At 41.5% G+C, this 27,689-nt stretch overlaps 2 protein-coding genes across 3 annotated transcripts in view; one reads left to right on the top strand and one right to left on the bottom strand.

Annotated features, from left to right (window-relative positions):
• DOCK8 (dedicator of cytokinesis 8) overlaps positions 1 to 27,689 on the bottom strand; it is a 152,873-nt gene that overhangs the window by 54,126 nt on the left and 71,058 nt on the right. Inside the window, exons 15-18 of the mRNA XM_075278396.1 lie at positions 9,432 to 9,549; positions 7,450 to 7,520; positions 3,491 to 3,629; positions 3,233 to 3,334 (exon numbers count right to left, since the gene is read on the bottom strand). Of these exons, the coding sequence (XP_075134497.1) occupies positions 3,233 to 3,334; positions 3,491 to 3,629; positions 7,450 to 7,520; positions 9,432 to 9,549 (430 nt within the window). The remainder of the gene's footprint in view (positions 1 to 3,232; positions 3,335 to 3,490; positions 3,630 to 7,449; positions 7,521 to 9,431; positions 9,550 to 27,689) is intronic.
• On the top strand, positions 20,219 to 25,447 carry LOC142210166 (uncharacterized). 2 transcript variants are annotated; one of them, XM_075279202.1, is made up of 4 exons: positions 20,219 to 21,031; positions 21,710 to 21,820; positions 23,900 to 23,996; positions 24,092 to 25,447. In XM_075279202.1, exons 1-3 carry the CDS (start codon positions 20,555 to 20,557, stop codon positions 23,966 to 23,968), a joined length of 657 nt encoding a protein of 218 aa, XP_075135303.1. In that variant the 5' UTR covers positions 20,219 to 20,554; the 3' UTR covers positions 23,969 to 23,996; positions 24,092 to 25,447. The 2 variants fall into 2 exon arrangements, with proteins under 2 accessions (XP_075135303.1, XP_075135295.1); XM_075279194.1 differs by having other exon boundaries at positions 23,900 to 24,000.

The following is a 27,689-nucleotide window of genomic DNA, read 5'->3' as shown; positions in this document are numbered from 1 at the left end:
GTGTTGTACATTGGTGAACCTCATACTTTGTAATAAAACATTTTAGTATGAAGCAAGCCACTTGCTCTGTCTCTAAGACTCCCACATTCAGCAGTACAGCATCCCTAAACAGGTCTTATTCCCATGAACCGCACTGCATTAGTGAACAAAGCATTGTAAGGCCAGGTTCACACGGGAATTTTTGGGCCGGATTTTGACGTGGAATCCACGTTAGAATCCGACTCAAAAAAACACCTCCCATTGCAATCAATGGGAACCAGTCATTTCCTTTTTTCACAAGCGGTTTGTTCCCGCTAGCAGAAAAAAGAAGCGACATGCCCTTTCTTCAGGCGGATTCTGCAGCTCATTCAGCCACAGACGTTCGCCTCATGACACCTCCCTCCCGACTAGGCCCATTCATTTGGGCCTAATCTGGAGCAGAATGCCGCGACTGGATGCCGGTGCAGTGCATCGGCATCCAGTCATGGCTAGCCGTTTTTCGGACCGGAATATGAGGTGGCCTCCGAATCAAATTCCAGTCCAAAGAACCCTGTGTGAACCTGGCCTTAAGACTGTGAATTTACATAAAGGCATGAGCAGAGTTTCAGCATATAAATGTTATTGTTTGTATAATGAAAAGTTATACAATTTTCCAATATACTTCCTTCAGTTTTCTAGATCTCAGCTTGCTCTAACTCTTCATTTACTTCCGCTGGATAAATATCAGTCCATGGTCATGTGATGGACAGACACACATCACAGCACAGTAATCTCTGTCTTGTAAAGGACTGTGCCCCTGTATGTCATCATATGACCATGGACTGATCTTTATTGATTGGAAGTAAACAGTGCTGCTCACCTGAACACAACAAGGAACTACACAGCCATAAAGAATGGAGCATAGTGGAACATTTGCAGTTGTTAGTTTGCAGCCATTGGACTTCATTGCAAAGTGGCTCCTAGGTTCCCTTCTCCTTTGCCTATCTTCCCACTGTATACAGACTGGATGTGGCTGTGAAGACAGAATGGGGGTGTCGTATAGCGCAGGGCTGTATGAATCAGAATGAATCTAGCATTCAGTGTGTCCTCACATGTTGCAGTCAAATCATACCTTAATTTAGAATAAAACCACTGCAGAAACCCTCAATTTATTACTGCAAATTGGGAAAGCACCTTTTGAATACTAGCAATGTATTGACTTAATTCCAGGTTCACAACTGTGTCCGTTTTCCATTCTTCAGGTCAGCTGGGGACCTGAAAAACAGAAACCCAATCTGCTTAAAAAGCAGTTACCCGCGGATTGACTATACCCATAGACTGGAATGGGGTCCGCCAGTTTTCCGCCGAAAAATGCAGAGAGAAAAGTCCTTCTTGCAGGACTTTTCTTCTTTTTTTTCAAGCGGATTTGAGCCACTTGCTGTGAAAATACAGCAGAAAAAAACACAAAGTGAATGAGATTTTGTGTTGGATTTTGTGGGTAAAAAAACAATGCAAAAATATGTATGTTCATTTTACCTGGGAAATGCAGTCTCCATAGACTTACATGTGGTAGGGAAATCAAAAATGAAAAAGGGAAAAACACAAACTCCTTTGCTGTTTTTTTTCCACTGTGCTTTTAGCTGCATTTGTGTAGCTTTAGCCTAAAGATGTCTTCCAGTAAAAACTATTTGATCAGAGTTACAGTATGAATAGATAGGAGGTAAAGTAATTGCTATAAAAAAAACAACGTATTACAGCTGCAATACGCGTGGAAACTGTTAGGGTGCGTTCACACATAAGAATTTGCCTCAGGTTTGCGGGTGAATTCCACCACCAAGTCCGTGGCAGATTCCGCCAAGATTCTGCCTCCCATTGTTTTCTAACAGAATGAAAAACGGAGGTCGAAAATGAAGAGAAATTCCTCATTGGGGCCCGCCATTCCTGGTTACACCACTGGTGTGACAACATTAAAAAAATGCCATGTACAAGGGTGCCATCTGAGCATGACAAAACCTTGTTTTAGGCTATGGCCCCACATTGTGGAAAATTAGCGTTTTTCTGGTACAAATTTTGCTACATTTTTTATTTAGACAAAGTCAAGAATGGATTTAACAGAAGGGAAATATCTAAGCGCTTACTTTATATTTTCTGCTCCTTTTCAAGCAACTCCAGAATTTGAGTAAAAAAACTGCAAAATCTGCAACAAAAAATGCTGCATTTCCACAACATGGAGCATTAGGCTTAGTTCACACAGAGTTTTTTGGTGAGGGTTTTGAGGCCGCAAACGCAGGAGCTTTTTCCGGGAGACGTTTCTTCCGGCTCTCGGAAAAAAGAAGCGAGGTGTTCATTCTTCAGGCCGAGTCACCTCGCGATTCGGCCTGAAGACACACCCTCTTCTGGACTAGGCCCATTCATTGAGCCTGATCCGAAGGAGGGTGCGCGACTGGAAGTGGTGCCGTGCACAGGCTTTCAGTTCCGCAACACGTTTTATGGATCGGAACCTGAGGCAGCCTCCACCTCAGGTTCCGATCCAAAAAACTCCATGTGAACTAAGCCTTACATTTAAGTTCAGCACCATTGGTGCTGAATAATGGAAGCAGAAAGTCAGCAGAGGAATCCTCTACGGACTTTCTGAGAAAAGCGCTGTGGGAAAAGCTGCGATGGGTTGCCACAGCGGTTTTTCCTGCAGCGCTTTTTGGTGATGCCTACTATGGGGGCCCTAGCTTTAAGCTGGTTTCTGAGTGTTGGATGCATTTACCAGCTCAACCGATGCTTAAATAAACTAAATTCTGCACATCTTTTCAGCTCAGCTGAGCAGCGGTGAGGATGGCACATTTGTCCAACACAGTTTTTTTCAGTCCCAAACATCATGTGAAACCAAAAATTTGCAAAGCACAACCACATAAATTACAGGATTTTATTTTCTAGTGGATATTAAAGTAATCTCATTTGCCTATAAAGACAATAACAGTTTATTTATCCACCACAAGGAGCCACTGCACTTCAGGACAGCCCCATTCTGAACTTCACGTTCCGACAAATCATCAGTTTGTGTAAGGCTCAATTCACAGACCTACTTTTGTCATAGATTTTTAAGCTAAAGCCAGAAGTGGACACAAAAGAGATGAGAAGAGTCAATCTTTACTTTACTTTAGTCTTCTCTTTCATGACCATTCCTGGCTTGTGCTCAAAAACTTCAAAAGTTACATATACATGTAAAAATAGCTGAAAACTGAAAATCTGACATTTGTTCTGTGAAAGATCTATTGATTACCTCTGGAGAATGCATGGAGTAGTTTGGCGGCAGCTTTTCAGATGCCACTGGGAGGCAGTAATGTCCAGTTTGAAGTCGATCATTCATCAAGATTGGCAACCACTACGGAAAAGACAGAAGAATACATGTAACATGTAACACTAAAATGTAAGAAAGCTACAAAAAAGAAGAACAAGACAAGCGGCACTACTAATATCGGGATAGTAAGAAATAGAAATGTAAGAAACTGAGTGTAAATGGAGCTTTTTGCTTACTCACAGAATATCCAAGGACAGTTTCTACTGGACTGCCAATTTTCTGCTGGCAGCTAATATGGTAAAATGTGAATAGGAGGTGATGCTTCTCTGTTAACTTTGCAGGTAGATTAATTTTAACTTCTTCATAGAAATCTGGGGCTCTGGAATTAGATATTAAATAATATTGACATTAATAAACAAGTATCAGCATGCAACAGACATTATAATATATCATGAGCCCCAACAGTGGTGGGTCACCACCTAAGTTACCTATCTTGAGCATGGAAATGCCCTCTAAAAGTAATCTCAAAAGAAGCTAACTATATTTTATGATATAAAACAGTACTTCTCAAACTGTGAGGCAGGATTCACTGCTGAGGCACAGCTCACTTGCTGATGAGGCTTTAGCACAAAGCATATGTTACGTCCACACCCTTTCGAACTTTTGCGCCATCTGCTTGCATGCTGTGGTGCAGGAGGTGTGTTCAGTTTTGATTCCTTGCTTAGGGTTCTTGAATTGTCTGAACACTGTCCTATTCCCTCACCTTGGTAATTGACATGCCACTCTAATAGTTAATGATAGCCTTACCTGTGTGATAGACAGCCTATCTTCAGGTCTGGGGCGGGTTCTTCCTTCCTATTTATTGTTTGTTCACATCACATCGGTGCTTGCTATTGCCTTGTGCATGCTGGCTATTTACTCACCTGTATTTCTGATCTGTGGCTTTACCTTTGACAATTCTGTTGGATTCTGATTCTCTACTGCACTGCTCGATTGTTACGGACCCCTTGGCTAGCTGACCTCCCTTTGTACTATTTTGTCTTGTTTGCGTTCTGTGTCATCATGTATATCTAGGAAGGGCTTTGTCCAGTTGTCCTCTGCCGCCTAGGGCAGTGAGGCAAGTAGGCAGGGGCAAAGGGTGGGTGGAAGGCTCAGTTTAGGGCTCACTATCTTGCCCCTCCCTCCAGTGTTCACCAGCAGCTACTGGGGAGTTGCTTTTCCACCAATTCCTTTACAGTAGGGATGCAGAATCTGCAATAATAATGTCTATATTGCATTATCAGTCCAGTCTCTCTATCAAGTAAAGCTGAAGCATCTGTGAGGACATCATCAAGAGGTCATGGATCTTTCACCTGGGAGCAGTTCAGCTGCAGTCTGTTGGTTGAATGCTCTAATCTCACAACAGCGGCCTCATAAACTGGTACTAGAGGGAGAAGGATCATCTCTTATCTCCTCTCTCTACTGTGGGGAGCTCTTGAAAGTAGTAGGTCTGGAATGGGGGAATGATTTGTTGCAAGTTTGGAAGGAGAGAAGTGGAGAATGCTATAATCAATGGGCTAGAGATGGAAAGGAACTGTTCCTGCTATATGAAGAAGGTTTGGGGGTTTGGTGTTGCTACCAGTGGTGCTGTGCTTTGGTGTTTGGTGCCTCTGTGGATATATTTTGTCCTGCATGTTGGTATCTGGTGACACTACTTTGGTGAGATGTCCTACACAGTGTGGTGTCTGGCTTTTATGGGAGGCATTTTATGCTGAACAATAGAATTTGCTACTACTAGTGAGGTATTTGATGCTGCACAATGGTATTTGGTATTACTATGGGTATTGTGTTGCACTGTGGTATTTTGATGTCACTGGCAAAGATATTATATGTACAACTCTGTGGCATTTGGTTGGTACTCCATGGTGGTAGTACTTTTTGGTGAGACCCGGGCATAACAATATATGGGTGAGGTTTGAGTCAAACAAGTTTGAGGGCCAACACTCCTCCACAATGAATATATGACTTACTTTATTTAATTGCAGATATACTAACATAGACAATAAGATTTACCCTACCTTTCCTGTGTGTTGATTTAGGATTTGGGTCTTGACCTTGTTATGTTACTCTTATTTGATAATCAGTAGAGATGAGCGAATGGCGTTCGATCGAATTGATATTTGATCGAATATCAGACCATTCAAGGTACAATCGAATACCAGGCAAACGCACTAAAAATTTGTATCCCCTCTCACCTTCCCTGGCGCTTTTTTTGCACCAATAACTGTACAGGGGAGGTGGCACAGGAACTACGGCAACGGAGGCATCGAAAAAAAAATCAGAAAAAGTAATTGGCTGGCTAAATCAGGTGACCTCCAATTTATACGAATAGTAGATTTAAGATCCGGGTCATATGAGACTGTGAACTTTGTGACTGTGAGACAGGGATAGATGTACTGGCAGGGTTAGCTAGGGATTACCTTTATTTAGGTAGGAATGTTATTCAAACAGCTCTTTGGGGCTCTATCTCGTCGGGATCCCTGTCAGCTTGCGATATGTGGGAGCTGAGTTTTTCCCATAGGAATGCATTGACCAGCGTTGATTGGCCAAATGCCATACAGAGTACAGCATTCGGCCAATCAATGGTGGTTCTGCCAGAGGAGGCGGAGTCTAAGATCAGTCCACAGCAGTCTCCATTGTGGTCCAATCTCAGATGTAGGAGTGTTGAGTGCACAGCTCTGCTACACCGGAGATGTAGCAGAGCTGGCCGCGCGCTGAGCTCTGCTACACCCAAGATGTAGCATAGCTGGCCGTGCGCTAAGCTCTACTACACCAGAGATGCATCTCTGGTGTAGCAGAGCTCAGCACACACTCAGCTCTGCTACATCTCTGGATGTAGCAGAGCTCAGCGCACACTCAGCTCAGCTACATCTCGGGTGTAGCAGAGCTCAGTGCACACTCAGCCCTGCTACATCTCGGGTGTAGCAGAGCTCAGCGCACAGCCAGCTCTGCTACATCTCTGGAATAGCAGAGCTGTGCGCTCAACACTGCTACATCTGAGATCCGACCAGAATAGAGATTGCTGTGGACAGATCTTAGACTCCGCCTCCTCTGCCAGAGCCAGCGTTGATTGGCCGAATGCTGTACTCTGTATGGCATTTGGCCAATCAACGCTGGTCAATGCATTCCTATGGAAAAAGTCAGCTCCTGCATATCGCAAGCTGACAGGGATCCAGATGAGATAGTGGCGTAATATAGGTACTTGGGCATGTTAGATTCCCCCAGACATGCTTCCCCTGCTGTCCCAGTTGCATTCCAAGGTGTTGGCATCATTTCCTGGGGTGTCATAGTGAACTTGGTGACTCTCCTGAGTCGAAGTGTGGCTTCCCCTGAAACAAAGCATTTTCCCCTACAGACTATAATGGGGTTCGATATTCGTTCAAATAGTCAAATATTGAGGGGCTATTCAAAGCGAATCTCGAATTTCACTGTTCGCTCACCTCTAATAATCAGTTTTCATGTTAAGCAGACATTGTAGAATCCTCCAGTGCCTGCTGTATTATTATAAGTATTCTGCCATTTGTAGAACTACCATATTATGTATATGAGGACTTACTGCAGTGAAGTCGTAGTGTGGATATTATCTGTCTATACTGGCTCTCCTTCTTGTTTTTTGCCTTAAACCTATCCCTCGCTGACAGCCACACCTCAGTTACACAGAATGTTCTATAACTTTGTTGACCCAGTTAGATGCATAAATATTTTCACAGTATCTAGTAAAAACATCATGTGTTCCAACAGGTCTAGGCTTTTCCTTGAGAACCCCTACAATACACCTGCAAATATTATTCTGTGTGATGGTAATTTAAGGATCTTATCTGAAAAGCTCTATCACAAATACCATGGGTGAAACTTAAGCTGAGTAAATTGACATGTCGATGCTATTACCAGTCTAGGTACACGCAAGGACTGTATATTGTGGTAAAAAGCAAAAATATCACTTTCATGTGGCAGAATGAGCATTTGTAAGGCATTCCATGGCTGGTGGGCCCACACAGTTTCTTTTTCCTTCATTCCACATGGTGACTTCAGTGTTTTGACATGTGTTTTGGAGACGGACAAGCTTTCCTCTAATTATATCCTTTACCCAGCCCTTTTTATATAGCACAGACCACATACGTGAACCAACCAACGTGTGCAACTATACAACTTCCACTTACTTATTGTGATATGTGACGGATGTGCACACCTCGTTCAGGAATTCTGGACCATTGGACTTCCCGAAAATTACCTAGATTGTAAAAAGATGGTTAAAGGGAATAAATGGTCATAGATCAATATCCTCTCCTGGTCATCAGAAGGAACACAGTAGGTCTTATTTACAGAATGAACATGTCATGCGGATTCTTCTTCTATATCTTCCCAGTTCAACAGGATCAAAGCAAGAACATAAAGCATTTAATGGAAAACTTATATATTTATGAATTGTATTATTACATTGTTTCATTGCTCACTAATATTAAAAGGACAGAAGTGCCCCTTTAGGGTAAGGCCCCACAAATTGAAACATAGCAGAAAAAACCATGGCAAATACTTAAATTGTTTCCGCAGTTATAATTGACATACTGAGATTTTCAAAAAGGCAGGCGGTTTTGAAAACACAGCTTTTCTGCTGCAGATTTTTTTCTGCAATGTGTGGATGGGATTAGGCAGAATCCCATCCACTTTGCAGGTACTGTGAGATGCAGCGTTTTTTATGACGCAGCATTTCCACCGTGACTAGAGATGAGCGAACACTGTTCGGATCAGCCGATCCGAACAGCACGCTCCCATAGAAATGAATGGAAGCACCTGTGACGCTGGCCGCCGGCAAAGTCAGCGTCACAGGTGCTTCCATTCATTTCTATGGGAGCGCGCTGTTCGGATCGGCTGATCCGAACAGTGTTCGCTCATCTCTAACCGTGACCAAAACACTGCATTTTCAATACATGGGGCTTCAGCCTCAGATATGTTTGGTAGAGCAGAGAGGTGTACAAATTTATATAATTTCTATTAATCCACACCTCACCAAATAAAACTTCTGACATACCACTATGGCAAACTGGAGGTACTATGTACTGTAACAAAAAAATTACAATACGGTAACTCTTCCAAAATTGTAAAGTCCCCTTGTTAGTAAACTATTTTAGCAATGACAGTTTCATAAGAAATTAAAGATAACACAATGATATTGTGGGTTGCCAAACTGATCCCTTTGTAGTAACTGGTAGCAGAGTTTCTATCTTTTCAAGTAAATGTTCTGATTTGGTAAATTATTGACTTTAACCATCACAGCAGTGCAAACAGGACATCTAATAATAGCCTCCTGAACACTACAAGTGAGTTCTTGTTCCAATGCCTTAGGCAATGGAAATATAACAAATAGCAGAGAACATACTTTCATAAAGAACACTGCAAGTATATGAGAATTGAGACTCATATAGGGAGATTGTCAACTTATTATTATGACTGAGACCATAGGATGAGTTATTATTATATATTATTAAAAGTGATTGATGAAAAGCTAGTAGAAATGGAATGGTACAGTTTTTCTATTGAATATTGAAGGGTCAGTTCACACGTGAACTGCCCGCGCGGGTTTTGACACCGAGAGAGACGCGGTGAGCCACGTCTCTCTCTTGTCAAAACCCGCCTGCCGCGACCATCGCGGTCAAGGCTTTCCCCTCCGCTGTCGGCTCAAATGAATGAGCCGACATAGGAGGGAGCTGCCGGGGGCGGAAGCCGCGCGGCTGAGCCCGCGCGGCTTCCGCCTGAAGAAAGGGCATGTCCTTTCTTTTCTCCGCTGAAAAGAAAGGACACTGAAAAGAAAAGCCCGGTGGTCTACATAGACCACCATTGTAAAGGGGCGGATTTTGAAGCGAAATCCGCTGTCAAAATCCGCCCCTTTGTTCACGTGTTCAAAATCTGGAAAAAAAACACCTCTGCGTTTATGCAACGTGGGGCCTTAGCCTAAAACACCCATTATTTCAATGTTCAGGCCCATGAATGAAAGCAGCAGCCTAGCCAGTTGATATAGGCAACTGTTCCACTTTTCTTTGGATTTGTTTTCGTACATCTCCCCAATGGGTGTATATGGGAAAGCCTTAAGTAAAAAAAAATTATGTGCTTCCTTTCTGTCTTTATGTATATGAACAAGGTTTACCGGCAAAGCATTCTTAGCATCTTCTCCACACATAAACTGTATTTTGATTGTGATATTTCTTGCAGATGAAAGCCGATTTGCAAAATTCAGCCTCTGTGGATACACATAGAGCAGGTTCCTAGAAGACAAAATCAAATAAAAATCTGAGCAAATGATGACATGTAAATGGTTCTCTAGTTGTGAAGGTTGCAAACTGTAGGTGCAAGTTTGGGGATCACACAATCTGACTCCACTCAGAACAGAAAAATAAATGCACTGTATGCTTATGGTATACACCATGACAGTTTCCACAACACATACAGAACATATCCGTAGGGCCCTCTTGACTTGATTTATGCTCAAGCAGTGTACTTTTTGCATACCTTGTTAGAGCTGACATTGGAGTCAGCTTGCCACTTGGGTTTATATCTTAGGCCACGTTCACACGGCGCAAGAGGGGCGGATTTTGGTGCTGAAAATCCGCCTCAAAATCCGCCCCCTCAAAATAGAGGTCTATGCAGACCGCTAGCGTTCTTTTTTCTGCTAGTGGTTTGTTCCTGCTAGCGGAGAAAAGAAGCAAGCTGCCCCTTTTTCAGGCGGATTCCGCGACTGATTCAGCCGCAGCGTCTGCCTCACGGCAGCACCCTCCGGACTAGGCCCATTCATTTTGGCCTACTCCGGAACGGGAAGCCACGACTGTCAGAAGCCGTGACAGTCATGGCAGGCACATTTTGGTCCTATTCTGACGCGGCTTCCTGCGTCAAAATCAGGACCAAAATACGCGGTCCGGTGCCCCATTTGAACGGGGCCTTAGGGGGTGATTCAAAAATAACGTATTCAGCCTTACTGATGATATCTTGGGGTTGTAATAATAACATGATGGACTTGATAATCACTGGTTAATGTTTTACATTGGTTAAACCCCTGAGTAAATATATTATACAAGAAAACAAAACCGCAAACTATTAGAAAGACATACCGCCAAGTATATTGCCACTATGTTAGAAAGCACAATACAGTGATATATAACATACATTTTGTTCTTTTTGTCACATTTGTAAAGATGGAGAACAACTCTAGAGTGTTATGCAAATGAAGCATCTGAGGTTTGGCCTTAAGCCCTGGGAGCACTGCTCTTATTGCTGAAGTAGGATGGGTGATGTCATAGCAGTGGGATTATCAGCTTTCACTGCAGGGAATGGTGCAGGCAGAAGACGGTAGGGGTCTGAGTGCCAAGAGTAGTGCTCCAGTGAGCTGAAGGCTTATCCCCAGTGCACCTGCCTAATTTGCAAGACTTCAATATTATTTCTCTCTAAATCTACAAAAGTGACATACATTACAAATGTATGATGTTTATCATTGTAACGTGCTCTGTAACATGGTGGCAGCAGTTGAATATGCTTGGGGGAGATGGTAGATTAATTTATTTACAGTACATAGCAGCTTCACTTCAACCTGAAAACTACCGTAATACTCTAAAAGTGCAGGTACCAAAAACATAGTCTAGAAGCCAAAATTCGATACCCATTCACTGCTATTTTCCATTTACTGACAGAGATAATGGATTATATTACATATAGACAGCTCTTTCAGCTGTTCTGAGGACCCTGGTTAGGGGTGCTAAATCAGTTCAGCCCTATTATTCATGGCCTCTTTGAACCTATACAAGATTGGAAAGAAATGGCCCAACTGGCACAGGTATTATTCTCCAACATGGGGAGGGGCAGGAGCTGGTGGTGATGTGAACCAATCCCAGGTGTTTGGCCCCATTTTGACTAATGGTTATTACTCCTCTATTTCCAGTACATCCTTGACTATAAACATACAGTATAAAAGTACAGTATTTCACAATGTAGAAATGGCAAAATAAAATGAATATATTAAAAAAATATGTTGGAATGATTGCTGAGAATGTAGACATATTATATTACAATATAATCTCAGGATATCCAGTGATGTAATATCAGCATGTTTTATTTTCATAGACTTTATCCACAATAGAAGCACAGCTTTCTGCTGCGTAGCATTTTTAGGCATGGGGTGAAGCCTTAGTTTCTTGCCAAGCAAGGCAAAGTTCAAGGCTTGCTAGAACTCTGGTAATCCCCTCTAATCAGAATCCGAACATCTACACGCTGAGACTTCCACTCCCACACAAAGCTGTCCGTGTCAGGAACACAATGCTATCATTTCATCCTCTATCTGGTTCAGGCTCCCACTTTTATGCCACATTTATGAAACAGAAAAATCACATCTATAAAATGAAATATTTAACTTAACTCGAAGAGGAAAACTGCAATGTAGCTAGTCATGACAGACTGCATGTTCTTATTCTTATACGTCTAAGGTTGACAGCTGTTTGAAAGGATTCAGAAGAACTGGATACAATTGTATCCTGCTTTCTTCTGTGTTAGTAATATTACAGAGAACGTATCATCACATATTACCTGGAGGGGCACCTTCCAACGACTGCTCAATAGTCCAATAAAGAAGTGGACTCACTTGCACATGGCTTTTTATTGAAGTCTATTGGAGTTATAGAAAGAGAAAAGAGCTACTTAAAGGGATTCTATCATTAGAATCCCATTTTCGTCAAACACCACGTCGGAATAGCCTTTAGAAAGGTTATTCTTCTCCCACCGTTCTTCTGTTTCTCCGCGCTGCCATTTCTGAGAATTTTTATTTTTCTCCATTATGGAAATGAGTCTTCAGAAAGGACAGGGGGTGTCCCTTGTACTCAAAGAAGACGCTCTGCCTGAAGAACCAGCACCGCCTCTCTCTTCTTCTGCAGACGCCTTTCTGCTGCATCATCAGCTGCCAAGTCTCTGTTCAGGATCCAAATCCTGCGCATGCTCAGTAAGCTCTGCCATGTTGTGTTGCAGATGTCCATTCGGCCATTATCCTGTAGCCGAACTGATGCTTGTGTAACAGACCACAGGAAAATGGCCGAATATACATTTGCATTTGCATAAAGAAGGAAAACGAAAATTCTCAGAAACGGTAGCGTGGAGAAGAAAAGAAAGGTAGGAGAAGAATAGCCTTTCTAAAGGCTATTCTGACATAATGTTTGTGGAACATGGGATTCTAATGATAGAATCCCTTTAAGGCTAAGGACACATTGGGCCACAGCCAAAAAACTGCTGTGGAAATGCATTGCATGTTGCTCCACATAGGGATGGCCTAGGCTATAAGAAGATTGCCAACACCCTGAAACTGGGCTGTAGCACTGTGGCCAAGACTTTAAAACAGATTAACAAGACAGGTTCCACTCTGAACAAGACTTGTCATGATCGACCAAAGAAGTTGGTATGATGAGACTAAGATAAAGGTATTTGATTCAGATTGTGTCAATTGTGTATGGTGGCAACTAGGTGAGGCGTGCAAAGTCTTGCATACAGTCAAGTATAGTGGTGTAAGTGTCGTGGTTTGGTGCTGCATGGGTGAGGGGTGCTGCTGGGTATGGGGAGCTACAGTTCATTGAGGGAACCAAGAATGCCAACATTTACTGTGACACACTGAGGCAGAGCATGATCCCCTGCCTCTGGGAAACTGCACCGCAAAGCAGTATTCCAACATGATAACAACCCAAAACACACATCCAAGACGATCACTGCCTTGCTAAATAAACTGAGGGTAAAAGTGCTGGACTGGCCAAGCATGTCTCTGGATCTAAACTCAATTGAGCATCTGAGGGGCATCCTCAAACAAAAGGTGGAGGAAAGCAAGATCTCGAAAATCCACCAGATCCGTAATGTTGTCATGGAGGAATGGAAGAGGATTCCTGTGGCAACCTGTGATGCTCCAGTGAATTCCATGCCCTAGAGGCTTAAGACAGTTCTGGAAATCAATAGTCGCCAGACAAAATATTGGGGCACAATTTGTCCAGTTTCACTTAGGGGTGTACTCACTTTTGTTACCCGGAGTTTAGACATTAATGGCTGCATGTTGAGTGATTTACACTTATCCAAGCTGTACACTGACTACTTTACATTGTGTCAAAGTGTCATATCTTCAGAGTTGTCCAATGAAAATATATACTGAAATTATTAAATGTGAGGGATGTACTAACTTTTGTGACATCCTGTACCCTAGCATTTTAGGTCTCTATAACACCTACAAACAGCATAACCTGTAGAAGTGGAAAGGGTCATTCTGTGCTACAATCTGGTTTCAATTGCAAACAGAGGCATGCAGCAAAGAGGTTTGTTTTTGCCTGTTAGATTCAGTTATAGGAAACATGTGGCGTTCATTTTCAGGGAGAATATATTATGGTGCCATGTAGAATCACCGTACATCAGTGCAAACAGCCCCTAGTCCCCGTGTGTAGCTGTGCCTGAACCCTAAAGAAGGTTGAGGACATTTGCTGTAGGCCAACAGGAAATGTCTTTCTACATAAGGATACACTTTAGTTTCTTCTATCTTCTTTAGTTTCTTCAGCCTGATGAATACATGAATATAATGCCGGATATGTTTAAATCAAAGTCTTTTCTGTGGGAGAAAATACCTTGTTTACATACATCAGGGAACCATAAGAAAAACTTTTACTTCCTTTCCATTCTTTTTACCCTCTCATATGCTCAGGCTTGGACTGGACCACAGGTGAGTTCCCGATTGACCCCTAGACTAGATAGGAGCCCAGCTCACACTTAAGTGGCACAGTACATGTATTGTACTTTATAAAAATACTTATTGTACACCACCTCAACCAGGCTATATGTGAGTATAATATACTGAGTATTCTATTTAAGAAACTACCCAGTTTATGTGTATATACTGTCCACACTATGGATGGCTAAAATGATATCTAGGTGCAAAGTCAGGCCAGTCATTATCCTTCATCCTAGGGGGCCCATCTTTTCCATCACCCTGCAGGTCCACAATCACCAATCAACCTGACAACAGTGGAAGACTTTGAAACAGGCTTAGCATGCTTAAAACAAACAAACAAAAAAATTATGAAAACGTGAACTTGATAGGCAGATGTATTTTTCTACTTTATTAACCACTAGCCTCTGCCCACGACTTCTTCTGCCGTTTGTTGGCGTCGATGATCCGGCTATATTTAGCAAATTGCTGGCGTCGATAGTTTGCTTGCTCCGGCATTTTGGCAGCTGTTAAGCTGTCCTGCCGCTAAACTCATTCCTCGCACTGTGCCCATGATTGTTCCGGCATCTCAGCAGCTCACTGGGACGCCATATAATGAGCGTGTTGTTGGCGTTGATGATGCGCATGCTCCGGCATTTCGGCAGCTGTTAAGCTGTCCTGCCGCTGAACTCATTCCTCGCACTGTGCCCATGATTGTTCCGGCATCTCAGCAGCTCACTGGGACGCCATATAATGAGCGTGTTGTTGGTGTTGATGATGCGCATGCTCCGGCATTTCGGCAGCTCTCAAGCTGGCCTGCCACTGAACTTGGTTCTTGCACTGTGCCTGGGATTGTTCTGGCATCTCAGCAGCTCGCTGGGAAGCCATATAATGAGCATGTTGTTGACGTTGATGATCCACCTCAGCTGTGGTTGAGAAGAACTCTGAGACTTCTGGCTACCTTCATAGCTGTTGTTCTTTGCGACAAATTAGATTCTCCTTTCCCAGGCATGTTAAAAATTGGCAAACTACCAATTTGGGTTTTAGGTGTTTGCCCATGTTTGTAATATGCGAAGGTATCTACACACTGAGGGTTAAGCTGCTGCTAAGATCTGTTTAATATAGTATATGAACCTAAATTCATAACTGTCATGAAACCATGTCATTTACCGGGATAAAAAGTAGCCTATATTTTAATCGAGGTTACAATCTATCTGTGTGCCAAATTTAATGCAAATCCGTTCAGCCGATTTTGCGTGATTGAGGAACAAACACACAAACATCCAAACTTTCACATTTATAAAATTAGTAGGATAATATTAGTAGGATAGGATAGGAAATAGGATAGGATAGGATAGCTACAGTAATTGGTAACCTGGCACATTTAGAACAAGGGTGAGCTGGATCTTGAATACAATTCTGCATAAAAGCTGTATTTACAAAACAGTAGGAGAGTTTTAAAGTATACCTCCCATTATAAAATCACTTTTCATAAATGAACAGTACAGGTGAATATAAGATACTTTGTAATATATTTTATCAATCTCTTGCCTTCTGCAATTATTAAGAAGCTCTCCTTCACCTTTCAGACAGCTGATTAAGGAACAACTGTGCCACCCAACTGATCTGGCATTAGGCTACCTCCAAGGGCTTTATCTAAGTAGCCTACCTGGATTTCACCATTTGAACCCCATAAAGGAATGTTGACTTTTCTTCGGGAAGACTACCAGTCTGATACCTCTCATTGTGATCCCAGTATAGGTGGCAGCTAACCAGGGATCAGATAAGCTCAGATGCGCAGCACCGAAGGGATAGACAGAATGTAGTAAGGGCCAGTAACAGATTTCACACAGAACTGGATGAACACACATGCAAAGTCAGGACACGTAAAAGTCAGTTAGATTATCATGAGCAGACAGCTGCAGAGTCAGGAACAAAGTCAAAGGTTTATATACATGTAAACTGTAAATATGCAACACAACCAGTCGCAATCTCACAGGCAGTATCAAAGCTATTGATCTGTAATTGCTTAGGCGCTATGCTGAGGGCAAAGCAAATATAAACAGTCAGTGTTTGTCTGGGACTGGCTGAGAAAAGCCCACAGGTGTGCATGTTAGGCCTTGCACAGTATGAAACAGAGGTAATCTGGTTGGAAAGATACAGCAGTGGTGCGGAAGACCGCTGGTGTTATACTTAACTTAATTCAATCTGCTTGTTTCTATAGAGTCTGGCTCCTTATCCAACTAAGGGAGAGTTCACGCTACCGTCGGTGTCCGACAGCTAGTGTCCGATGCTAATGTCCTCGCAAAATCTTGCAGGTTTTTGCTGTCTGCTTGAAAAATCGGACATCTTTGTGAACGGACAGTTAAGGACACCCACGGACAGTAAAAGAACGCACCCATTTAAATCAATGAAAAATGTAATGGACACAGCTAGTGTCCAGTGCTAATGTCCGCGCAAAATCTTGCGCGGACATTAGCATCAGACACTAGCTGTCGGACACTGTGCTGCAACTAGCCGGCATGGGTATGTCCTTCGTGTGCCACCAGTGCACAGGTGGTGCTTCCGCAGCTCCTATCATTAAATGAATAGGAGCCACGGAAGCAAGGGCCGCAAAATAGGACAGGAATAAGAACTGTTCTATATTTTGCTGTCTGAACTGTCAGCCCCCACACGGGACCGTGAAATTCATGGTCGTGTGTATGGCCTATTGATATGAATGTGTCAGTGTGCTAACCGTGAAATACACAGATAGCACACTGACCACGGCCACAGTCATCTGCAACCGGCCTAACACACAGATCTCTATACAGGGGGTGGAAAGGCTGTTTAAGATAAGATAATTCTTTAATATTCCCACCATGGGGAAATTTTAGTGTGTTACAACAGTATGGATAAGACAGATACAGGATAACAAGTAATCTTACAGAATGAAACACACATAAGCTCAGAATAGCAGATAGGAGATAAAATACTAAGAGTCATAGCAGCTAAAGAAAAAAAAAAGAAAGAGGACTTCAGGATCATGTAGTTCTCTGTGCGGAATGATCTTCGCTTGGCCTGATGTAAATTATGTAGCCTGACCGTGGTTGCGATGAAGGATCTCCGATAGCGCTCCTTCTCACACTTGGGGTGAAGCAGTCAGTCACTGACAGTGCTGCCAAGTGCTGTCAAGGTCTCATACATAGGATGAGATTTATTCTCCAGCATGGAACTCACCACAGACAGTGTACTTCTGTCACCTACCCCCTGTAGCCAGGGGGCTACCCAGGACAGAGCTGGTCCTTCTGATCAGCCAGTCGAGTCTATTTCTGTCCCTGGTTGATATACTGCTCCCCCAGCAGGCCACACCGAAAAAGATGGCTGAAGCAACCACAGAGTTGAAAAAGGACCTAACAAGTGCCCCCTGGACTCCGAAGGCCCTCAGCCTCCTGAGCAGGTACAGCCTGCTGTGACCCTTTCTGTGCAGCGCCTCCAGGTGATCATCTCAGTCGAGTTTATTATTAAAGAGCACACCCAGGTACCTATAGGTCTTGATTATCTCAATGCCTGACCCTTGAATCTTCACCGGAATTGGAGCACTTCTCCGCTTACTCAGCAGTCTCGTCCTTCCCCTCTTCCCTTCCTAGATTAATATGTAAAAACTAAGTTTGATAAATGGAGAAGTAAAAAATCTTGATAGCTTTTTTGTCCTATTCTTAGGCAACTCCTGCAGCAACCAGTTGTACAGAGCTGCTTCTGATGCTTGTACAGTACACAACACGGGCCAGGCAGCAGTACTTCAATGGGAGCTGAGCTGCAGAATCAATGCTCAGCCACTACACAAAATCAACAGCTATCACTATCACTGTACTGTGTATGGTACGACATTGGAAGCAGTCCCGCACAGCTTCTCGGTGGCCTACTTCTCGATGGCCCACCTTTTGGCCCCCCACCTATAAGATATTTACGACCTATCCTAAGCACAGTCAATAAAAATGAAATTCCTGGACAACCTCTTCAATATCATTTTAAAAATTTAAATGTAGTTAATCTACAATAGTTTCAAATTTTATATACTGTATAGCCATCCATGTAGAAGTAAAATCATTGGACCGGTTTAGGTTATGGGTTTTACTTACATCAAGTAAATGGTGAAAGGTAAATGGTTGAAAAAACAAATAATAGACTAAGTGAGGTCATGAATAAACCCAAGTACAAATATAAACACCAAAATCCAACAAATCAACGGAGTAAAAAAAGATAAGGATATTATGTTAGATAAGGGTTAGCAAATTATTTTTTTCAGGTCAATATATAAATGAGTTGCACTGCTCAACACAAATCTCAACATGATTAAGGCTAATAATTGTAACGTCTCTGCCTGTTCGGGTCACTACGCCACCCTCTGCTCGCATGCTGCGCTGCAGGAGGTGTGTGCAGTTTAATTCCTTGCTTAGAGTTTTTGGTTGCACTGTGTGAACACGGCTCTTGTTCTGTAATTGAATTTCCACCACACCCGTCTTCTGCGCTTGTTTGCCTCTGTTCTTTAAGTGGTTAATTTTAGCCTTGCCCTGTGATTGACAGCCTATCCACCTATCAACTCCAGAGCGGGTTCATCCTCCCTATTTATTCTTGGCTCAGATTCACATTGGTGCTTGCTATTGCCTTGTGCGTGCTGGCTTTTTTCTCTTGCTGTTTATTCTTGTATTCTGATTTTGACCTATCGCTTTCCCTATAGACTACTCTTTTGGATATCGATTTTGACACTGCATTGCTCGACTGTTACTGACCACTGGCTAGCTGACTTCTCTTGTTGTTGTTTGTCTTGTCTGCGTTTTGTGTGTCACGTATTTAGGAAGGGTTTTGTCGTCCAGTTGTTGCCTATTACCTAGGATTGGACCGGCAAGCAGGAAGGGACAGTGGGGGGTTTCAGACCAGGGCTCACTATCTCTTGTGCCCCTTCCTCCAGGGTTCATCTAGAGCACTGGGGAACTGCTGTCTGGCACTTCCCTAACAATAATATATTATTAATAATATTATACTTTCATTTTGTTGAGGTGTAAAGGTTGTCATTCCCAAATGCTAGAAGTAGGTGTATGGATGTATGTTGAGCGAACAATCATCTGGTGTAAAATTGCGCTGCAGTTGCAGTTATACACATATTGGAAAGATTGTTTGTGGACAAAAGATCTTTCATAGAAATAAAAATGAAAAATCTATCGCCCCAACAACAGTCACAAATTTCTAACATTGCTGACTTCTTTCCAGGCAATGATGATGTATCGTCAGTCACTATCAAGAAGTAACATACGTGATCTGCACTCTGAGTCCTTGAAAAGACAAGGTGCTTGTGAACAGTGAATGAACTCCTATCTAGTAAAGTAATTTACAGCACTCTCCAAATAATGGAAATTTAGAAAGTTTATTATGTATACTATATATTTAGCAAAGAAAGTTTATCCAATAGGAAAAGGTGACCAGCAATGGAAGTTTTTGTGCTCTGGTACCTTAACCTTGGACAGAGCAACTATATAACAAAATGTTGATACACCATGATCTTCATGCAGCCCTTAAGGTGTCTACTATACATGCTATGTTGTTTTGTTATAGTGAATTTCTGTAGAGTTATTTCACATAAAATTTTAACTTTTGCACATGCAGATCACATTCAACAATTGGCAAATAGAAACCCTCAATTCCATTAAGAGCTGATTTTTATTGGGAATAGCTCTATTTTCTATTAGCAGTTTCCAGATGCCGAGGAGATTCCTGGAAAAGTAAATGTGCTATTGTATGTCCACGAATTGTTCAATGTCTGAGAAATGACATACTGTACAAATGTATTGTTTGCTATGAACGCTCACAATAAGGTAATAGAGAATGACACACACTGAGGCTTAAGGAAATTGCTCATGTGGTAAATTCTAAATGCATCATGTCCTCTAGGAAGTGAGGTCATGAATTTAATGAGGGTATGCCTGAATTCTGCTAGACGTTTAACTCCCTGTCTGCCACAATACAGCAAACAACTTAGGACCGGCAACTTGCCAGAAACCCAACCGTGATTTTCTTATTGTGGACAGGTTGTCAGGCCAGGACACTAAATGCACAAGAAGATAACCCGGCCAGAGTAGGAAATCATTGCTAGGTTTCTGAAAATTACCAAACCATAAATTGCTTCAATTCATATTTTATTTAATATTGAAATGTCTACAAATTTAAATGTGGATATGTTTGTGGGGAAAAAAATGTTTAAAATAAGTTCTTGGGTTCTGGATGTTAGCAAACAGCTCCCGTAGCCTGAAATGGAAAGTGTTACTGTGCTTCTTGTCCCCTCCTCTTGACTTCAAGTACAGCGTGCATGGTACTTTCATTCTTACCGCATGTCACGTTGACAGATGGTTTTTTAGCTACAGTCAGGACAGCTGCCATCAGCTAGCAAAGAGTTAACCTGTGGAATTTAGAGAACACTGATTCTGCCTGTCTTGCTGTCTGCTCCTAGAATAAGATCTCCTGCCTGAGGAGTAGAAGGACCAGAACGATAACACACGTTTCTTCTTTTGTGATCTGAAACTTTGCAGATGTACAAGATGAGAGGCACTTGCACAATCTCTTTACTTTTCTCATTGTGTATTTTAGCGCCACCAATTCAGGGCGCTCGCTCAGAATTGGGCTTATACCCTCAAGATGAAATCAGACTACTCTCTGAAGGTCTTCTCCAAATTGGATCAGGATTAAAAAGGGAATTCAACTATACAAAGCATCAAATCAAAAGCATTTTCCAGCAACTAAATCACTTCAACACATCTCTGACAAAACTATCTGGACAAGTCAATCAAGCGACTAAACTTGGAGAAGAACTAGATCACAAAACAAGAAACTTTGAAGATAATGCTAAGATGTATGAGATGCTTGCAGATATTTCAGAAGAACTAGCCAAGCTGAAGGAAGAAGAAGCCTCTCTGGACAATAAGATCAAGCCTTTAGAAAGCAAGATCCAAACTGCTTTGGATAAAAGGAATGAGAGGGAATCTGCTCTCAATACATCGGATATTCTGGTAGGTAGCTATGATAAAAGACAATTATTCAGGTACTGCCAAAGACCTTCTTATTGCTAAAACGTCTGTCATAGATTTATGATCATCAGACTTTAACCTATTTAACATAATGAATGAAGATGCTATTAGGATGCTTATTATGGTTATTAGAATGGTAAAATCGGGGGGAAATTAAACTATTTAGTTATCACAGGGATTGTCTGTTTGCTCAGCTTTTCATGGAACTCCCATAAAAGTGAAAAGAAAGAGCCGTGCAAGTCATCTCTCTACTTACATCATCCACAAGATGGGAGCTGGTGCATGTCCCAGAGGAGAGTCCCACATCAATTGGAGATTTATGGCATATCCTGTGGATATGCTATAAATGCCTGAGATAAGAATACTCCTATACTGAGGACCAGCTCCCTGTAAAAATCATTTATATTGTATATGTTATATGAATTTCCTCTTGGTAAAGAAGCATTGTACAGACAGCAAAAAAAAAATAAAAAATTGCCACCTGCAGAGATTAAGAACGCATTACATGCTATAATAGTGCTTGACTAGACTTCACATTAATTTCGAATAGAAATAATAGGCATGTTTGTAAGCAAGACTATGGCCGCACAATCACACTGATACAGTACGTCAGTGCCTTTGTCTCTACAGAATTATCATCTTGACTTTTCTTTTTCACAGGCATCTATTGAAAGGCAAAATATGCAGATTCTTTCTCTTCAAGCAATAGTGGACAGGCACCAAGACAAAATCAATTCCCAGGAAGCTAAAATTCAAAGGTTACAGAAGAAGGTAATGCCCGAAATGTGGAAATAATTCTTGCTATTTACTGGTGAAAACATGCAGTGTTTCCTTAGCTCTTACTGGCAATGTCTTTGTAGTGTTTTGTAACGGTCTGTTATCTTCACAGAAATATTTATGTTTAACAGAACTTCTTGATTTTCTGTAACTGGTTACTCAAAGGGTCTGTAGATAGCATCTTGGGGAAGAGGAATGTTGAATTTGGTAATATTAACCTTTCTCTGAAATGTGGAATTTTCTTTACTATTAGATATAGAAATCACACATTATATTAGCAGATCATGATATAGTAATACAAGATACCATGAACTCTCTTCATTACACCACATGTTTGAGAAGATCACCTACTTATCCACACCAGTTTTTCTATGACAGGCTGTCAGTTACACCATATATTATGCATACAGGCTATCTTTGGGAACAATTTTGAGAAGGACTCAATGATCTCTATCAGGGCATCATCAGCATCTACTCTATATTGACCAAATCTGTTCATTGGCAGGAAAAGAGTACTTAGTGTTGTTGCACTTGAAGATTTTGGTGCTCAGACGCGAGTACATGGAGAATAACTATTGAAAGGGTTTATCTAGAGCCTAAACATATATCACTTTTATGATCTGTCAAATGGGATGCTGGTCTTTATGTTGTTCCCATTCATCTCTTTGAAGACTGGATGCACAAACCACATTCAGCAGTGAGGGCTTGGAGCTCCTCATTCTTGGCATTGGTGGGAAATCATGGCTGTGTCCTCATTAACCATTCTTTTGTATAGTTGACAGATCACAAAAATGAGATATGTCCATGAGCTATTTGCCGACATAAATTGTCTTTTTAGAGGGATAGGGCAATAAAATGACATCTAAAAAGGTTGTCATACACCCCTTCAGTAATACCTCTTGAGGATAATCTGTGTTTTTCCAATCTGTTCTCTTTTTTTACCTTGAAATAAGGAATTGCCAGTCATGTGGCACTTACCCTTCACTATTTTGTAGGAATTAATGTGTTTTTGGCTGGTCCAAAGAACACATTTTGGGTGCTAACCTATGTGAATCTTTAGCCCAATAACAAACTATTGACAATAAATCACATTACTAAAATACAATGTAGGGTTCTGAGCTCAGACATAGTTTGAAAAATCCTGGCCTTTAGATTTATTCTCGCAGCTGCTCTTGCAGAGTCACATAGGCTTAGTGGTTGGCAAAATGCAAACACATGACCTGTTGGTTTACTAGAAGGATCCCGTTTTTCAAGTTTGGCACATTCATAGTATAAGGATAGAGCAACATAAAGACTAGGGTCAGTTCACACGTGAAAACCGCCTAGCTTATTTGTGCGAGGTAAAAAACCTCGAGGAGTTTTTTTGACGCTGTTTTTTGCATTCCACGCGGTTTTTGACGAGGTTTTTGACGCGGTTTTCGCTAGCGGTTTTCGCTAGGTTTTTTTTTTCCTATATGTGCTATAGAAACTGCAGGCGAAAACCGCGCGGTTTTTTGCAAAAAACCGCGCAGTTTTGTGTGCAAAAAACCGCGCGGTTTTTTACCGCGCGGTTTTCGCCTCCCATTCACTTCTATGCAATTCTTCAGGCGTTTTCCGCCTGAAGAAAGGTCATGTCGCTTCTTCAGGCGGAAAACGCTAGGAGGAAAAAAAAAGCTAGTGGTCTACATAGACCACCATGTTAAAGGAGAGGTTTTTGAAGCGAATTCCGCTGTCAAAAACCTCCCCTTTGCCCACGTGTGAACTAGCCCTTTTGCAATGACCAAAAGAAGCCCTATTGCTCTACATTTATTCACATTGTTGTCCCAAGGGTTCTGCAACTGTGACATCTTGTAAAAGAAATCCAGTATGCTCCACCCTTTTGAAAGAAGCTACAGTCTCAGTATCCTTTGGGTCACAATACAACGCCATCCACTTACACTGGTTAAGAATCACAAGGCAACACAGTGATCTTTGGTCATGCAATGGTAGTCAAGGCTATTAGCCCCAACCTACGTTATCAGTACCAATTGTCTATTGAATATCATTAAAGTCATGAAACAGTTAAGCAACTGAGGCTTTAACATTATCACACAGGCAAACTCAAGAAAGACCAAGTCTAAAAAGAGACGCAATCTTGGAGCTCAGGAAAATGGTCACGTTTGAGTGACTGGTATCAGATGGACGTGCCTGAGTAAGTGCCCTTCAGTACCTCATTTTAGTACAGAAATCAGTAATTCCTTTGTATAAGAATGTATAAATGTATTCCTATTTTGTTTCCTTTTACAGAATTAAAGTACAGAAGAGCTGCATTGACATGAAGAGGAAGCGCTGCCCCTCTTGGTCACACTACTAGTAACTTAACTTCTTGAAGAACTGAGCTCTAATTTATAACTCTGGATTTACAAAGCAGCCCAATTCTGTTGTGGTATTCTATCTAGATAGCCCATCATTGTTCTCCTCTCTGCATGCTTTACTATACCTCAGTAGTGGGATTCATTAGACCGTGAATGACTAGTGACAGTTTTCTAATCAGAGAAACTCCATTCCCATCATCTGTGTAAGGAAGCATGGTGCTATTCTTGTCCCCATGCTAACTGCCAGGTTGGTAAAAAATAGTGGGAACTGCACTGGATTGCTAAAATGATACCAAAAATTGTTACTAATGCAGTTTTTAGACTGCAAAGTATATAGTAATGATGATAATTCCCATAAAACCTTATTAAAGGAAGCAATAAGGAATTTTGCTGACCATTTATGGTAGTGTTTCTTAACTATTTATTGGCCAACAAGCACTATGATGGCGGTGTACAATCTTGACGCTAGATAATGGAGGATATCTATACGGCAGATACTGCATTACATTAAAAAGTACATTTCTAGCTTAAAACGGTTATCCAGGATTAGAAAACATGGCAACAATCTTCCAAAAACTGCAACAGATATGTCCACTGGTTATTATTGCCATGGATCCCAAATTCATTAACATCAATGGAGCTGAGCTGCAATCCACAACCCACAAGCAAGTGTGGCACTATTTTTGGAAGAAAGCAGTCATGTTTTTGGAACCTCTTAAGCAGAACAAGAAAATTACATAATTTTAAATGTAGAGGCGTCTCCAAGCTTTTACTTAAAAGTTTAATGGAGGGATCTAGTACCTGGTGCTTAGTCAAATGAAAAGGCCATACAGATAAATGGTCACTCTGAACCTGTAGAAATGCCCCTTAATCTTTTGGTCAGAAGCAACGTGTGGTCACTTAAACAAACCACAAAATGCTTGTATGTGACCTTTTTTGTTCCTTTTGTTGGAAATATATACAGAGATGTTAAATGTATAAAGATACGAGTATGTTAATATTTAATGTCTAGGTCTTTGCACTCATATTTATAGTATCTGGGACCTGGACTCCTTCATGGCTCTACTGAGCCTGATCTTAAAGCATGACCATCTATGATGAAGTGGGTTATAAAACTATCACTGTTGTACAGTCCCATACGCAAATGATTTGCATAAAGGACAGCACTGACGCTTTTAGTTCAGTTCAGACAAGCAGCGGTGAGTTCAGGAAAAGCGTCTGTTTACATGAACCGTGTTTCTCAAACCAAAAACAGCATCCTAAATGGGCCCTAAATGGCCATCAGGATGGGCCATCAGTATTAGTTTGGTCGGGTCTGACACCGAACCCTGTGCTGATCAGCTGTTTTGCCCTTAAGAATCAGGTATATGGCTATAACCAGTTCTTCTCCTATTCAGGTGAATGAAAGCAGATCTGCAGTTCCCATTGCTACATTGTACGAACAGGAAACTGTATGTAGTGTATGGACTCTATATAGTAGAGCAATGGCATTGGGAACTGTAGCTCTGCTTCCATTCACTTGAATAGGAGCAGCACTGGTTCTGGCAGTATACCTGGTATGCGGCTTCTTGCAGGAGAAACAACTGATCGGAGTCGGGTTCAAGTGTCTGATCCTGAACAACGGTCATCAACAAGCAAATCTGTTAGGACCTGGGCAACCCCTTTAAGGAAGGAAGATGAAATCAGATGGCTGATAAAATTAACAGTTATATAGATATCATGAAAAATCTATAATCGGAGAATTAACAGATAAAAGGAAATCTATCTGATTCATGGGTATTACTGGAATAGTTCTGTACAAGACCAAATTTACAGTGTAGTAATTTGTATAAATGAGAAAAATGTCTTTCAATCTATTATATCAGACAACAATATTCATTCTCTTTCCATTTGGTGTAATTGTATAGAACATTTAAGCTGTTTAATTCTGCACTAAGTAACTTAAATCCAGGAATACATAAAGGCAAAATAAGGGTAATATTGGATCAATGCATATTTATTGTGCCACGTTTAAACATGTATTTTACTTTGCTCTTATGTCACTGGTTTTTGGTCCAGTGAATGTAATCCCTTACTACTATTTCAACATAAATCCCCTTTAAGAACCAAGCAAATCGTGTGTAGAGATGTGGAATAATAGTGTAGCTGCCAAGTAGGGCGAAGTTCAGCGAGCTGAGTGCACTTTTCATCTTCCTGCTCAATACAGTTCGTTCCCATTCACCAGATCACTGCCGTGCAGACAAAGCACAGTATTGAGTAACAATAAACAATACTAAAAAGGGAGGCTTTTGGTATACATAGATTAATAGCTTTCCAGCCAGGAAATATTTACTGTACTGTGACCTCAGTCTGGAGAACACATTTCATATCGCCCTCTCTTCCTTGAAAAAGATATAATTAAATATAATGAGACTTGTCCAGCTAAAATATGAAAGTCAATGGTCATTCTAGAGCTGTTATTATTATTTACTATGCCGACTACATTCATATTATTTTATAGAGATAATTCATACAGACAATGAACATTGCCAGCTAAGGTTTATTTTTAATACATTGTATTATACATTGTATACTCCATGAAATGACGATTTTCGGACTGACTTTTAATATTCTTTCTGTATCAGTTTCCTATAGTTTTTAAGATCTCTGCATTTTGTCAGTGAATGGAAACAATCTGGTTTCCGCTGAAAAGACTTGGAGAGGAAACACAGATTAGACCTCCTCTAGCGCCATAGTATGCTACGTCAATGGCCTCTCACCTAGCCAATACTGCTTTGTACTGGTGAGGGGCAAAAACCCTGAAACCGGGGTCTGCAGATGAGTGCCTTTTCCTTTAGTAAAGAGTTACTGGTTTGGCTCATATACCACATCATACTCAAGGACTTCTTTGTAAGGCTAGGTTCACACCTGCGCCTGCATTCCGTTTGGGGTTTCTGTCACCGAACCCTCATTTTTCGGGTGGAAACGCATCAGACCCCATTATAGTCTATGGGGTGTGTGGATTACCACTTTTTAAGCAAGTTAGGTTTCTGTTTTACGGGGACCCAAGCAGTCCTGAAGAGTGGAAACCCAGGCGCAGGTGTGAACCTAGTGTAAGTTAGACATGTACCCTCAAAAGGTAGCACTGGAAGAGAACTAGTTTGCACTTCTTATTTCAGAATTTCAGAGACGCACACTTGGCCTTTAAGTCTCTCTATACCTAGAAAGATGTCATGGCACCTAAGAGTCACCTACATGCTGTGATTGACAATGCCAGGGGGATTGGGGGACAGTGGGATAGAGGGACTGATGGATGGAAAGCAGAGATCTTTGGTTGACATCCTAGTTGCACCAAACGGCTCATTCACATATCAAGAAAAAAATCTAATATCTCAGAAATATATATTTGCATATAGTGCATTTGTTGTAGCTATCACACAAAGATCCATACTCTCACAGAAGTTACCCTTGTGAAGCTAAAAGTCTACTGAAATGTATTTCATACCATCAATAACTTCTAGTATCGGACACACTTCTACCAACGGTTTCCT

The sequence above is a fragment of the Leptodactylus fuscus genome, chromosome 1, assembly GCF_031893055.1.
Source record: "Leptodactylus fuscus isolate aLepFus1 chromosome 1, aLepFus1.hap2, whole genome shotgun sequence".
NCBI classification, from domain to species: Eukaryota; Metazoa; Chordata; class Amphibia; order Anura; family Leptodactylidae; genus Leptodactylus; species Leptodactylus fuscus.
Note: the sequence above shows the minus strand (reverse complement) of the source record. Positions and strands in the feature narration are given on the sequence as shown.

What these genes read in the sequence shown, in the direction of transcription:
- LOC142210166 (XM_075279202.1), top strand. Translation starts at nt 20,555, where the DNA reads ATGTACAAGATGAGAGGCACTTGCACAATCTCTTTACTTTTCTCATTG. An exon ending in TCAATACATCGGATATTCTG is followed by an intron (nt 21,032 to 21,709) that starts GTAGGTAGCTAT and finishes TCTTTTTCACAG; the next exon opens with GCATCTATTGAAAGGCAAAA. An exon ending in TTCAAAGGTTACAGAAGAAG is followed by an intron (nt 21,821 to 23,899) that starts GTAATGCCCGAA and finishes ATTATCACACAG; the next exon opens with GCAAACTCAAGAAAGACCAA.